We start from the raw sequence: 14,970 nt of genomic DNA, 5'->3' as shown, positions 1-14,970 counted from the left end.
CAGGGCCCTTAAGGGATCAGGGATCCTCTTATGACTCCACACACCAATAGCCCAGCGGTACCCATCACAGAAAAACCCAGAATGCAAAAAAGTGGAGAGACTCAGTTAAGCTTTTTTTTGCATATACTAAGCCATAGGTGTCATTGACCGACAATTGGGTCAATGTGAGCTGTAAGAGACTATTTCAGTCTTTGGTGGTGGCGGTGTTATTTTTACCTTTCTATGGTGACAGAGTGGAATCCTCACATCAGGGACAGTTTTCATCTTCACTCATGGAAGGTGTGGACCAGAGTGGCTCGATGATATTAAGGTCAAGAGACTGATGGCTTCGTCACTTTTTTTGCTGCAAGCACTGGAGCTGGTCAGCTTGGCCTTGTACTTGAGTCATTGTCATGTTGGAAAGTCCAAAAGCATCCCAAGCACAGCTTTCGTGCAGAATAATGCAAATTGTCTTCCAGGATTTTCTGATAACATTCTGCATTTATCTTGCCATCACATTTCATAAGATTGCCCATGCTTTTAGAGCTCACACCTCCCCCACAAACATCACTGGGCCACCACGCTTCACAGTGGGGGAGGTATTCTTGTTGCTATAGGCCTTGCTGACCATTCTCCAATATAGTGCTTTTGGCTGTGCCCATATAAAGCCTTATTTTGGTCTGGTCACTCCAGATTACAGTGCACCAGAAGTGGAGAAGCATGTCAGGGCTTATTGGGGCATATTGTACCCGGGCTTTTTGTGGCATTGGCGCAGTAAAGGCTTCCTTCTGGAAACTCGACCATGCAGTTAATTTTTGTTCAAGTATTATATTGTGCTCTTTGAAAACAACCACACCATTTTTTTCCCAGAGCAGCCTTTATTTCTCCTTATGTTACCTGTGGGTTTTACTTTGGTCTACCTGACCTTGGCATCAAGAGATCTCCAAATTTTCCACTTCTTAAGTTATTGAGCAGTGTATCTTTATAAATCCTTTTCCATCTTTATAAAGTTCCATTACCTTGTTACGCAAATCTTTTGACAGTTAATTTCTGCTCACGATGGCTCAGTTTCAAGCCTGGTCAGTGCATCCATGTGAGAGCTAACAAACTTAATTACTTTTTAGGCTCGGTTCACACTATTGCGATGCGGGAAGGCTGCGAATTCGCAGCCTGTTCCCGCATCGCACACGCACCCCCGGCAGTTCACACTGCCATATGCGATCCGCTGGGGGTGTCAATGTAATCTTAACGACACCCCCAGTTTGATCGCATATCGCAGTGCGATCGTGCAGTTCGCACAGGATCGGATCGCACAAGTGTGAACCGCTGTGCGATCCGATCCTGATGCGGCAGCAAAAATGCCTCCTGTGCGTCTTTGCTGCGGGTGCGGTGCGAATTTAGCCATACAAACTGTATGGCTAAACTCGCACCGCACAGCTGATCGCATGTCATGTCGGAGCAGTGCGCTCCGACATGACATGCGAACCCGGCACACGCAGAAGTGTGAACCGGGTCTTATACAAAGACACAAATTGCAATTTATAAAGCCACAGATGTGGGAAATTAACCTTTCGCCATTTTAACCTGTGTGTCTGTACCAAGGCCAAACATTACAGGGTATGTAAACATGATCAGTCATTTTCAATATCAAAGCCAAAATTTCACGATTTCTGCCAGGGTATAAAAACTTTTGAGCACAACTGTGCCAAGCACAACTCTAAGATTCTGAATCTGAAACCATGGTTGCAGACCCAGTTTTACCCATGGTCTTAGGAGGGTCAAAGACACTAAGGAATCACCAGAGTGAGCTTAGAACCCCTGTGGGCAAAATAGATTAGCAGCTAGGTACAAAACAGATCAGAAGTCACCATCAACATTGGGGAGACCTCTACCTTACCCACTGGATCTGAAATGGATGCCACAGATTAAAGACCCTATAACAAAGGGTGTTCCAAGGATCCAAATGAATAGGCATCAGTTCCATCTGGGGACAACCGGTAAACACCTAACGGTGTTGGGGAAGTATGGTCTGAGGTCACCCGCAGCAGGATTGTCTATCTTTGAAGGACATATTGTGCCACATGACAGTAAGCAACAAGACCCAATGGGAGGCAAGACCTCACATACTCTCAAACCCGAGCAGCTGGTGAGGAGGTTCAGAGGCAGCAAACGATGACCAAATCACTGTAGGCAGCCAATGAAAAGGAGACCAAGGCTCTGCTGCTATACAGTACACGGGTCTGAAAAGATTGGAGCCCTACAATCTTCAACTCATGTGGGATCTGGGTACTGCTGCCAAATGCGTATTTGCTTCAGCCTGAACGACTTTACTCCAAAATCAAAATTAATTTTCTGAGATTACACCAGAGGCTGTGCAATAGCTCTGGAGCTGGAGAGCACTCTGCAGGTAACAGTAAATAGAGGTCTGGAAAGCACCACAATGCAGAGCCCAGTGCCAAAGGTCATATTTCAGTCTAATACAGGATTTAATTATGGCCTACAGTTTGCACAGCGCTTTACAATAAAGGAAGACAGTGCAGTTACAGTGAATTTGGAGGTTACAATCTAGCCTCGCAATCTTCAGCTGAGGTCCCTGTATGTTCTACAAAGTTGTTATCAAAGATACGCTGATCCAAATAGCTGCAGTGTACACTAGCTCAAGCAGTGTTTAAGTCAGTTGTGGATAGCCAAGAAAAAAAAAAATCATGTGCAAGACATCTTGATTTAAGAAAAAAGTAAAAAATGAACAAAAGTTTCTTTGCAGAGCTGAGGAAGAGCATAAAACCTCCTAGGACACTAGCAAAAAACTGGAAAACAATTGGAGGAAGGGTTATGTGGGGACTGACCACCATTTTTTGGTTTGCCAGTGTACAAACCCCAATGAATAACTAAAAAAAAAATTCCACTGACACATCTTCAATAAGGCTCTATTGTCCTGATGGTGTACAAAAGCTCAAATTAAAGGATACACTCAATGACTCATGAATTAAGCACTTTATTGAAGCTTTAGGTTGTGGTACAGAATTTCAATACAGGTCCAATGATTAAACAATGTAGAGGAAATAGACACCAACATTTCCCCTCATTCTACTCAGCTAGAGAACCTAAACACAGTGATCTTATTCCACCCCCAAATAGGTCAGCAGTATCATTTGATGTGGTATGCTTAGGTACTTTACTTGTGCCTAATGTACAGTAACAGAGGGGCTTGCAATAATTTAGACATTAAGAAATTTCAAATATTGGTCCTCAAAATGAACACATGTTCAAATACCCTATTCAAGCAATAAACTGCTTGGAAGCATCTGGAATGAAACCTCCAAATGCACAGACATTTAACAGTGTTTAACACCACCAAAGCTAGTGCTATATCATATCCAGAATGGATACATAAATATTAAGATGTAGGGTCAAAAGCAACAAATGTTACTCCTGCAATACACTTGATTCAAAAAATGCAGCCACTTTCTGAAAAGCTTAAGTTGATCCTTTTTGAATTTCAAATAAGTTTTAAATTATTAATTTAAATATTACCAGTCCAGATTTTCCAGTTACTTCTCAAATTACATGATGGTATATACGTGTGTATAAAAAAGTAATTACTACACCATTTCACAAAGGAGAGCAGATGAGGTTACAGCACTGTCAAATACAGAAGAGTAGTCACATGCACAATGTCACACGCTTCCCTTTTTGAGTGACAAAAGGAAAGGCAATATCTGGACTGGTTTACAGCATATTGTACCTGCACAATCAGAAATAGTTACTGAGTTTTGTAGAGAACAATCCAAGCCAACACTGTCAAGGTATTTATAGACTGCAACTCCCAAGTAACCTGTAACTAATCCTTTCATTACATGAACCAGATATTTGTGTAACAAATTTTAGAAGGACCAGAAGAGCCAAGTCCCAAAGCTGTATTACCAGTTTGCTAGGTAATAGCCTTTGCCTTTATTTAAGACCTGTCACCAGATGCTATTCTAATGCAGAGCTTTGTTCATCATTTGTTTAGGTAGAGGTTTGCCTACAGGGGCGCTCTCTGTGCACCAGTTTTTTTATTTTCTCCATTCTGAGCGAAACCCACTGCTTACACATCATACATGTGGTGCATGTATTTCAGTATACAGGTGATTAGTGTTATACAAGAAGCATTAGGGCATGTTCTATTGCTATCATTTCTGGGCAGACAGCCTGCGTAGACTTAAGTGCATATCTATTGCCAATTACAGCAAAGCTCCTTTTACAATGCAGTGAAAGACACTACAGAAGGTGGAGAAAAGATGCCTATAACCAAGATGGATACGAGGATCATGCTAAGCTACATATGAAACCAGCCAGAAAATGCAGAGTGCTACAGGGAATGAAATGTGGGGATGTCCAAAAACACTATCTTCAAGGTGGTTTCCCTCTTACAAGATGCAGTTCAAACAAACCGGTCTGACAGCACAGAACATAAAGCCTTTAGGACCATTAAAACATCTCTTAAATAGTGATTTAGGGGCAGACCCCTCCACTCCTTTGGCCAAAAGCACCTGCCTACTGTTTAAATTTTGCACTTACAGCAATCATTCCCTACCTTGTTAGCAGATTTAACACTCCGGAACGTAGGTCTGCCCTGCCACAATTCTGCCATGAGCTTGCTTACTCCTCTCCAGCTCACCATGATCAGCTTGCTACTCCTCAGCCAACCGGTTGTCAAGAAACTGCAGAAAAGGGATTTTCCTTCTATCCATGTATTTACGGTGAATGACGCCAGTAACAAAGCATCTACATTAGCATAGTACAAGTGTCTTAAATACTTTATTTTGTGCAAATTTAGGTTTACATAGTTGCAGACAATTCCACCCTTTTAGCTGGCAAATGTATTGTAGTTGGGCACTTGTAAAACTAGTTCTTTACTCTTCTAAATGGTTGCACATTACTTGACCTAAAAGGGTGTATGACACAAAACAAAACACCTGTATCAAAAACCGCCAATGAAAGCTGTAATAAATGAACAGCCATCTTAAAAGCATACCTAGGCTCTGAAGTTAAGTCTATTTTATTCAATTAGGCAGACATTGAGAGGGAAAATGGGGATTTGGAGATCTCTATAAAGTAGTCTATAAAGATCTCTAGAAAGTTACCTTGGATGCAAAAAAACAGAACTCATGGCATTCCAGTTCACATAATCTGGAGCTGTAGCAGCAGTGCACCAACCCCAGTTGAGTCTTGGGAATAAAAATAGACACTGACATTGGTACCATAGCATAGAGCTGATGCAGATCACGCAACCCAACATGTTGGGTTTAAAATTACATGATCTAGATTGCTGTGGAAACTGCTTATGCAGCTGTCAAGAACATGGGCACGGATACCCCCTATTCCCTCCCCAAGACTACCTAACTGTATAAAAAAAGTAATCTAACTTAAGAGTTTAAGTCCACTTTAACACTGTGTGACACCAAGGCTGGAAATGGCTGCCACCATAAAAGCTTTCATACACACATTCTGCCAAATTCGCTTATAATTCAATACTTAATCTTCCGGTTTATTTTTAACATGTAAGCCCCCTTTCACACTAGCAGACCCATAGGGGTCCACCTGAAAATCTATGAGTTTTTCAGGCGGACCCGATTGGACCCTCCAGTCTCCTCTAAAGAGCGGCAGGCGTAAACGGATGTGTCCGTTTACACCTGCCGACATCCAATCAAAACAAATGGAAGGGGATCCATTCCCCATCCATCTGGTGGAATGGATTGGGTGGCAGTCTAGTGTAAACAGACAGGTGGTCCGTTTACATCTTACCTCCCATAGAGGAGAGTGGGCTGTGTGTCTGCTCTGCATAAGCAGAGCAGACACAGCCCAGCCATATGCCTGCTAAGTGGGAGATCAGCGGACAGATTCCCCGCTGAGCAGGCGGACTCTATTGGAGTTTGCGCCGTGCGAAAGGGGCCTTATTTTAATCTAACAATGTTTACCTATGTTTAGCTGCCCAAGTAATGCAAAATATAGTTGTAGGCTGCATCTAAACCACTACTAGAGTTGCTCAAGGAGGTGGGCGTTTGTATTTTCGTTATAAATACAAAAATATGGTGATGTCCTCTACAGTTTCATCTAGGTTCTGTCCGTATTAAAAAACAGAACTAATTTGTGAAATAAAAAAAAAAAAGGGAATTACATATAGCCAGAAAATGTTCCCAGTGAAAATACGGCACACATGTAACTCTACAGTTAAATCACAAGTCAAACAAGTTATGTGGACACGGGACAGACTAATGGGGACGAAAGCCTTGTCTGTGGGGAATTTTTGGCGACACCTGTAGAAAACCTATGCTGTCTGTTGAACTATGTGCATTTTTACAATTATGATACAGTCTAGTACAGTATGCATTTACCTTATCTACATGCACTTCAATTTCACAGCAAGAGTGGCATAGAATACCTACACACAGGAGAGAGCATTCATGCAAATTACCTAACTCCTTAATATAATAATGGTTACAATTCAAACTTCTAGTAGGATAATAGTCAAGGCTTCCAGCTACTAGGTGATGGTTGTGGAAAAGATGGATCCTGGCAACATTAGCTAGCAAGCACCCACCACCTGCTTTATTGGTTTTCTTTTTACGCTTCTTCATATTCTCTAATCAACTCTGCTGTGGCTGGGACTTAGCAAAACTGGTAAACACAAAATTGTAATCATTAAATTGAGCAAACTGGCGATCAAGACGCTTGAAACCATCAATCTTCTGAGCACAAGTGAATGAAGTACGACATTTGGAGCTCTGGTGGGGAGAGAGAAAAATACAGGTAAAGAATTATATCTTCCATATACTGAACATAAGAGGAGTTTATATGAAATGTCAGATGGAACTACCACAAGGAATTAAAATACAAGAGACCAAATTGCTTTAAGCCAGCCAACATAGATTGTAATTCAGCCGGTTCAGTAGGGACCAGACGAATTTCTATCCATGTATGAGCTAGCTAGCTGGTTGTACACAAGTCGATCAAATGACTTGTGTACAACCAGCCTGTCAGGTTTTTCCCAAATGATCAGTCCTGCCGGCTATAACCAACAACATTGATTATTGTATTGTAGCCTACCCTGCCGGCAGAATACAAAAGGGCAGTTTTTGAGAGCTCCGTGTAACATTAAGATTGGGCAGCATACCCAATGTTTTAAAACGAAGGCTGGCCATACAGTAATCAGTGGGTTGAACAAAAAAAAAAAAATGAACTGATTTTCCCCACCCGCACATTTGATGAAGATAGGGGAAATGTTTTTTGTGTTCAACCTGCTGACTTAATAAAACAAAATAATTCTGTATATCCAGTCTTCGTTTTAAAAAAAAAAAATTACATATGCTACCCAATTTTAATGTCACATGAAGCTCCTAAACTAGAGCACTTGTATTAAAGCTCAAAGGCCTCAGCTACAAGTTTGATAACACAAATGTCTGTTTTAGGTCTTAAATAAGCCATTTAAGTTGTATTTACATGAATGCATTGCAAGTCCTAAAGCTAAGTCCTGCAAAAGCTGCTACAGTATCTCGCTGTACATTTGCATTACTATTTAAAATGCCATCCCAATGTGTGCAAAGTATATGGTAAGAAAAAACATCTATATTAAATAAAGCACACCGCAATATAGATGTTTAATGCTTTGCCACAGCGCAGGTGCTTCATTTCGTGTGTTGAGGGTCCATTAAATGATCTGCCTCTTAACGTGTCAATGTACAAAGGGGTGAGCAAGAATGGGTCTGAAAAGTCATTCATTTGCATGTTTTCAAGGTCACAATCAAGCCACGTGCTCACATTATTCATGAGCAGTAAACTCATGCCCCTAATAACCAAGCATTTAAGAGCTACATTATCAAATAAAGCCTGTTTTAATGCGCTTTTCAGTCTCATTAACAGTTAAACAAAGCCTTACCTGATTAACAAAGAGGGTGGTCACAAATTTCCTTGGCTTGAACACATCCACAACTTTACTAATCAAATCATCATAGCTTGTCCGCGACACATTAGTTTCAAAGCTAACATAGGAAAATTCTGGCTCTGGAGTGATGTGAATAGTCCAGTAAGTTCCCTAAATAATTAAATAAATATTTTAAGCATGCATGAACACACATCAGATAATGAAAGTGGTAATCCAAGCCATTCTGAAAATACTTACATCTGATTTCATCCCATTCATTGAGTAACCACAAGGACTAAACATTGTAGCATCAATGACAGAACCTGGTATCAGGTCACGAATTCCACTCATCTAAAAAAAAAAAAAAAAAAAAAAATGTTAAAACTGCTGTAATTTGAAGGCATTATTGGTTAAAGTGAAGTCTGTGGGTTCACTCTACCTTATACACTACCCAGTTACAAAAAAAAAACTGGGCATTTCCAGATGTTTGGGAACATTCTTGGGATTATTTTCAGTGCCCAGGGATCCCCAAAACCTATGATTCCGTTTTGCATAAGGTATATTGATCACATCTTCTATCACTTTGTGCTTGCCTACCTTCTAGTACAACTATCCTACTGGCCAGTGGGGGCACCCATTACTGCATTGGTATTGCATATTCTGCTACCAAGAGTTATTGGTAGGAAAAGGAGGATATCAGCTCACCTAAAACTGCTCCTAGACATATGGGAACCTGTCTAAACTGTATGCTTTGCCCTTTCTGCTGTCTGCAGCAACTGCAATACTCCCAAGTACTTATGTGAGGCCTAGAAGCATAGCAGATTAAAGCTGTTGTATTTTTCCTAGATGTATTTGATTTGTAAGCGGGTGTATTTACTAGGTTGTATCATCTAGTGACAAAAAGGTGGCGAGTATGGCAGCCATAGCGGCTTTTTTCATTTTAAACCCTTGTTGGGGGAACATTTTAAAAAAAGTGTCCAGAGTTGGGTTTTGACCTGTAAACGCATTTAAAGCATAATTTAAGAGTTAGAGTGTGGAGATGGATTAGAACACATGCTTTTTTTTTTTTAACTGTCTGTGCCCATTATTAGGATTCACACTGTTTGCCCTTTTTACCGTTATTACCAACAGTGAAAGTGAAAAAAAATCCCAAGTTTGGGGTTGTCACCAAAACAGGAATAGAGGGGAAAATCTTTCAAAATGGCAACATTGGTTCTGTCCATAACTAGGATTCCTACACTCTGGAGAAATATCCTCACTTGCTGTTTTGGCTATGGGACAGGAAGTAAAGGGAAATCTCCCTAATAGGACAAAGATGGCTAAATAACTGACATAATACCTTGGATCCCTTACTTGATCATAATTGGGAAAAAAAAAAAGCGTTCTCTTTAGTGCTACTTTAAGTTAGCCCACACATTAATTTCACAAAGGGTGAAGTGCAGTAGAGGATTTTGCAGTTTAAGCTTACACGAGTGACATCATTTGCAGTAACACCATCTTTCATGTAGAACTGGTCCATTATTTCTGGGTCAAGCTCACTCATCAAAATTTCCAGTGTTTGGTCTGGCTGATTGATGACAAAACCCTCTGGGACATCCAGAGTATACAAGTACCTATCAAAAAGAAAAAGCATGGTGTTACTTTTGCATTTGTTTCTAATGTTTGACCCCAGCCCATACTTAAAAGGATAAGTTCACATTTTTTTTTTTTAAATAAAGAAAATAAATGCACATCTCTTTGCAGGTAAAAAAAAAAAAAAAGAAAAAAAAAAAAAGAAGAGGGGGGGGCTTTTTTTTTTTTTCTTGGGAGGTTGAAAAGCATTGCACCTGCAATCAACAGATCACGAGTGCCTGCAGACTTGTCAGTGTATCTGTCTGCACGTACAAATAAACACTGACCAGAAGAGAGAATGAACTACCAGTGCTCTCAACAGCGCCATGGTAGCTCATTGAGAACTATAAGCCAACAGGCACAAAGGCTGTCCAAAATTGTAGTTTCCCATTCATAGAACTTTGAATAAATGTCTTCAGTGACAGTGGGATCCCAGAGAAGATGCCTGCTCGCTGTCACTGGGAGGGGAGGCTGCAGTTGCTGGAGCACGTTACACCCTAAATACAGGAGGAGCATGTAACATGTTTAAAAATGTTAACTTACCCTTTAAACTGTAATAGTGGCAAAAGTTAACAACTTAACTACATTTCTTACTGCAGACCATTAGGCTGAAAAAGGCCTTTGCTACAGGGCAGATTTTAACCTTTTTCCCCAAAAGCAGTGCAAACAATGTCCAACAAGCTATGGCAACCAAATTTTACTTTAGTCTTGTCATAAAATTACTACGGGTTACTGTTCTTTGCACAGCTTTATTGAAGAAGCCAGTTTATACACAGCTCTTCTGGCCACAAAATCTAGATGCATCCAGTAGGATCCCCAAATCGGAAAAACAAGTAAGCAGGATGTCATATCTGAAGTATTTTGCATGTACAGAGTTCCTTTATAAAGAAAAGGACTACCCAACTCCAGCCAATTGTTTTAATTCATTTCAGCTGTTAGGGTGATTTTTTGCCTTTAGGCCCTTTTCACACTTATGCAACGCGATTTTGACGCGACTGCCGCGATTTTGAAAGCAATGGCTATGGCTCAAAACGCAATCAAATCGTGGCAAAGTAGTGCAGGAACTACTTTGAAGTCGGTTCGACTTCAAAACACACTGATATGAATGGGACTCATTGAAGATAATGGAAAACGACTTGTCATGCGATTTTGCGGTCCAAAATCACGGGACAAGTCGCACTAGTGTGAAAGGGGCCTTAGGTGCATTTGACATTCTGACCTGCAAATGACCTAAGCTGTATAGACATGGTTTTGTATTTACACTAACTTGTAAATACAAAATTTAGTAGCAAACAACCGACACAGGGGATATACTAAAACTGGTGCAATTGGAATCTGGTGCAGCAGCACACTGGTAGCCAATTGGCTTTTAACTTCAGCTTGTTCAATTATGCTTTTGTAATAGAAGCTGATTTTGCACTTCAGTTTTAGTATATAACCCCCACAGGCTCCTATACAAGTTTTTCACATCTTATATGACCAGGTGTGCTCTCCACTCATCTAGAGTCAATACCCTCTACCTTCTCGTTTTCCTAAAAACCTCCCAAAAAAAAAAAAAAAAAAAACTCACCAGCAGTCAGAATTCATACGTCCCATGCAATAAGCTGCTCCATCTAAAATGGGAGAAAAATATTAAAAAATCATTACTTCAAAAGCATTTTTTTTAAAGTCCTAGTCGATGAACTGCCCAATAATGTTTACCCCATAGAAATCAAAAAAACGATGAGCATGTTCGAAAACATTTACAAACACATAGAAAATGTCAAATGAGAACATGTCTGAACTTTAAAGTGTTGCCCTCTTCTCCAAGGCCAGCCATAGGTGGAGCGAATTTCTGCAACCTGTTTCCCCAATCAACACAGACAGTTCTGACGGGAATTCCTCCTGCCGAGCAATTGTGGTCTCCCGCGGGGCAAGCCGTCCCCACTGGGAGAAGACCATGAAGATCACTAGTGACTAACAGCCATTAGCGATCGCATGTAAAATCAGGCAGGCTGGTTGTACCAAAGTTAGATTGATTGATAAACTTAGGTACAACCAGCCTGCCCATACATAGTTCAAAATTCAAACAGTTTTTGGCCACTTTAACACCACAAGTCATACAACAATCATCCTTATGGACAGACATACAACTTACTTGGAAAGATTTCATTTAGGAATTCAACTTCTTCCTGGAAATTTCTGTGCGGGTATTCCTGGTGGTCCGGTTTCATAAAATTTTTACGTGAATAAAAAAAGTTCTAAAAAAATAAGACATTGAAACATTTAAAAAAGATTTAGCCAAAAAGGATTAAAATTTGCAAAACAAAAATTCAGACTAGGCAGCAGAAAATCTATGGCAGAAACTAGCAATACTTCTATAACAGCCTAAAAAAATTAAATTTGTATTTTAAATGGTACTAAAAATTGACCAATAATATCTTGAAAGTGATATTAAACCCAAAACCTAGAATGCCATATTGCAGTCTATGAATCATTAGCTGTGGTGGCTGCATTCGTTTTTAGGCTTTTTCCCCCTTTTATGTTCACCTGGTGATCTGGCCAGTAACACCTCCTGTATTAGAGAGCTCCCACTCTGGATCAAGGAGTAACGACACCTTTGGACAGCAGCATTGGCAGTCTGGGAGGAGAGGAGTGAGATGTACTAGCAGATTTAAATACACTAATAAAAGTCAAGCTCCATCTAACAATGTTTTAGCAGTTACAGCAACAGTTCTGTTCCTTTTGGGATAAATGTTTTGCATAAATAAAAGCTGATCATTGTAAATACCCCTGTCAGTATTCACTAGTTTGTCTCAATCCTCCAACTGTTACATCTGCAGGATAGCTTGTTCTATTAAAAAACAGACTTACTGGCAGGATCACCTGGCTAAAATAAATACAATTTGCTTTTGGGTTTAATACAAATTTAAATACTTTAATCAGTACCCTTAAAGGGGAACTGTAGTCTTTTTAATGTTTTTGCTACACATGTAAAAGTCACTGTGTGTTGGTCTTTAAATACAATGTTTTGGTGTATGGTTTTGATTGTACCTGTATATACAGTATATGGGACAGCCAGGTTTACCAACTACATATACAAGCTGTCCTTTGTGTCTTGCTAATTATATAATTGCCAATCAACTGAGGGTCTATCTGAAAACAAACTATCCTGCTTAATGATCGGTTTATTGTTGATTTACATTATGTGATTTTATAATTCCAACATGTACCCTCCTGTTGGTTTGCATAAATATGTATGATAGGTCTGTTTATAAAAAAAAAACCTCTGCCTGATGAGCAGGACCCAAAGTGGCTGCAAAACTCTGAACACTATATATTATAGTTTGCAAGTGGTTTACTATGATTATGGTTGAAGAACAGCCATAACCCTGATACCGTTTTTTTCTGCAGGCGGCTGGCTCTCAAGAAACCAGTCTGATTGGCTCCAACCGCTGAAACGGTTTCCGAAAAAGGAGGGGAGGGGCGCTTGCCAGTGTTTCTCAAGCTTACCGTTTCCACTGGTTCGCCCAAGAAACAATCTGGCACTATAAGCAAATATTTTTACTGAAAGACAAGTGTGATTAGCTGTGATTGGCCCTGTTTGTACCATGTGATCACTGACCAATCACAGCTAGCAACACAATTGTATGCAATAATTGGCATGAAAGGAAGCCATTTTACGATGTGGGAGGGAAGCAGTTGAAGTGTATTTGTCCCAAAAAACTTTGTTTGCAAAAAATGATCGCCATTTTACTCCCTAGGCCTAAAAATTTTTTTAAAAAAAATAATAATTTGAGCAAAAAATACAGAGTTAAACTTTAAACAAAAAGTGCCAGAAAAAAAAAACCACATACGCAGCACATACAGGTTAAAAATGATTTACATCCATTTGTGAATCTAGTAAATCTCCCTTTAATCATTCACTTCAGAACTAAACTAGACTTACCCAAAATAACTCAACTTACCTGAATGGAATCAAACCCGCAATACTCCCTAGCGAGCTCTAACAGGGGAACCAGTGCTTGCAGTAAGAGGGTGGTACCACATGTCTTCAAAATGAAACGTCTCTTGGAGACAAACATGCTACTCTCACTGTATAAAAGAACAAACAAAGCAAGACATTTTCAGTCAAGAAAGAGCAATATGAAAATACACATTTACTAAATGCTTGCAAAAGGTAAGAGACCATATACACTGGACAGACACTGTATATTACACGTACGATGGTACATCTTCCTAAGTGGATTTCCTAGCTTTTAACAGCGTAGGGATCACCGACTCAGTCAAACCTCCATCCTTCAGCACCTGGCGTTCAACAGCAAAGCCGTCAAATACAGCGACTGTAAAGCAGGATGGAAGATTGGTCCTTGGGACAGCAGATCCTCCCTGAGAGGAAAGTCCCCAAGGAGCATCGGCAACCAGCCATACCAGATCAGGGTACCAAGACCGGCGAGGCCAGTCTGGAGCCACTAGAATGACCAGAATTGCCTTCTGCCTGGATCCTGCACAGGAGTTGTGGCAGAAGTTTGAGAGGCTGGAACAAAATCGACCAGCCCACCTTAGAATGCCAGCTACTTACCGAGCCGCCAGGACATTTCTTGTACCCTCGGGGTGATTGATATAGACCACATCCGTGGCATTGTCCGATGAGCCAGACAGTCTGTTCGCTCGGAGTTCCAGTACATTAATCGGCAGTCTGGAATCTGCCAGAGTCCGAACCCCCTGAGCACGCCTGTGCTGAGGACGCCTTCCCACCCGGACAGGCTGGCATCCGTGGTGACAACCATCTAGTACAGGGGGAGAAAGGATTTTCCCTGTAAAAGTGCCGGAGAACGAAGCCACCTCTAGAGACCGTGAATCCTGTCCCATTTTACCAGAATCTCTTTAGCAGAGATCTTGTGTGGAACTATGTAAACAGACCGCCTCGAGGGTGGACACCGTCAGACCCAGGAGCCGCATGCAAGCCTGGAGGGATGACCGTCTGCTGGACAACAAACTGCAAAGTCTGGAGTTTTTCCAGAGGAAGAAACACTCCGGCTGAGGCAGAGTCCAGAGTCAGACCCAAACTCCCTCAGAATTTCCAGACCAATCATCAGAACAGTCAGAGACTCCGCTTGCAGAAATCGTCCAGGTACCCAAGTACTGCGTTTCCCCGCTGACTCAAACAATGCCAGCACCGGGGCCAACACTCTTATGAAGACCGAGGAGTGGAGGCGAGACCAAGGTCAACGCCTCAAACTGCTAATACTCTCCACCCACGGCAAAAGGGGGGAAGCGTTGGTGACTGGCACATATTACTAGGCGTCCATGTCAGTAGAAGCAAGAAGAAATCCCAGAGGTAGGGACACCACTACCGTGTGAATGGACTCCATGCGGAACTTCTGTACTTACACAAAGCAGTTTAGCGCCTCGAGGTCCAGAATTGGACATGCCTTGGCTTCCTTCCTGGGGACTGTAAAGAGGTTTGAGTAAAAACCCCTGAAAACGTTCCGAAG

General features: G+C 41.1%; 1 protein-coding gene across 2 annotated transcripts in view; it reads right to left on the bottom strand.

The window, feature by feature from the left end:
* Positions 1 to 6,108: 6,108 nt before the first annotated feature.
* AMD1 (adenosylmethionine decarboxylase 1) overlaps positions 6,109 to 14,970 on the bottom strand; it is a 37,112-nt gene continuing 28,250 nt past the window's right edge. Inside the window, exons 3-9 of one of the 2 annotated variants that reach the window (XM_082251460.1) lie at positions 13,441 to 13,567; positions 11,631 to 11,733; positions 11,064 to 11,106; positions 9,351 to 9,495; positions 8,141 to 8,233; positions 7,898 to 8,053; positions 6,109 to 6,746 (exon numbers count right to left, since the gene is read on the bottom strand). In XM_082251460.1, the coding sequence (XP_082107586.1) occupies positions 6,609 to 6,746; positions 7,898 to 8,053; positions 8,141 to 8,233; positions 9,351 to 9,495; positions 11,064 to 11,106; positions 11,631 to 11,733; positions 13,441 to 13,567 (805 nt within the window). In that variant the 3' untranslated portion in view covers positions 6,109 to 6,608. Of the gene's footprint in view, positions 6,747 to 7,897; positions 8,054 to 8,140; positions 8,234 to 9,350; positions 9,496 to 11,063; positions 11,107 to 11,630; positions 11,734 to 12,022; positions 12,114 to 13,440; positions 13,568 to 14,970 lie in introns of those variants that run through there. The other variant, XM_082251461.1, reaches the window with a different exon arrangement.

The sequence above is a fragment of the Pelophylax lessonae genome, assembly GCF_965119305.1.
Source record: "Pelophylax lessonae genome assembly, chromosome: 3".
NCBI classification, from domain to species: domain Eukaryota; kingdom Metazoa; phylum Chordata; class Amphibia; order Anura; family Ranidae; genus Pelophylax; species Pelophylax lessonae.
This window is presented reverse-complemented; position numbering and strand designations above follow the sequence as displayed.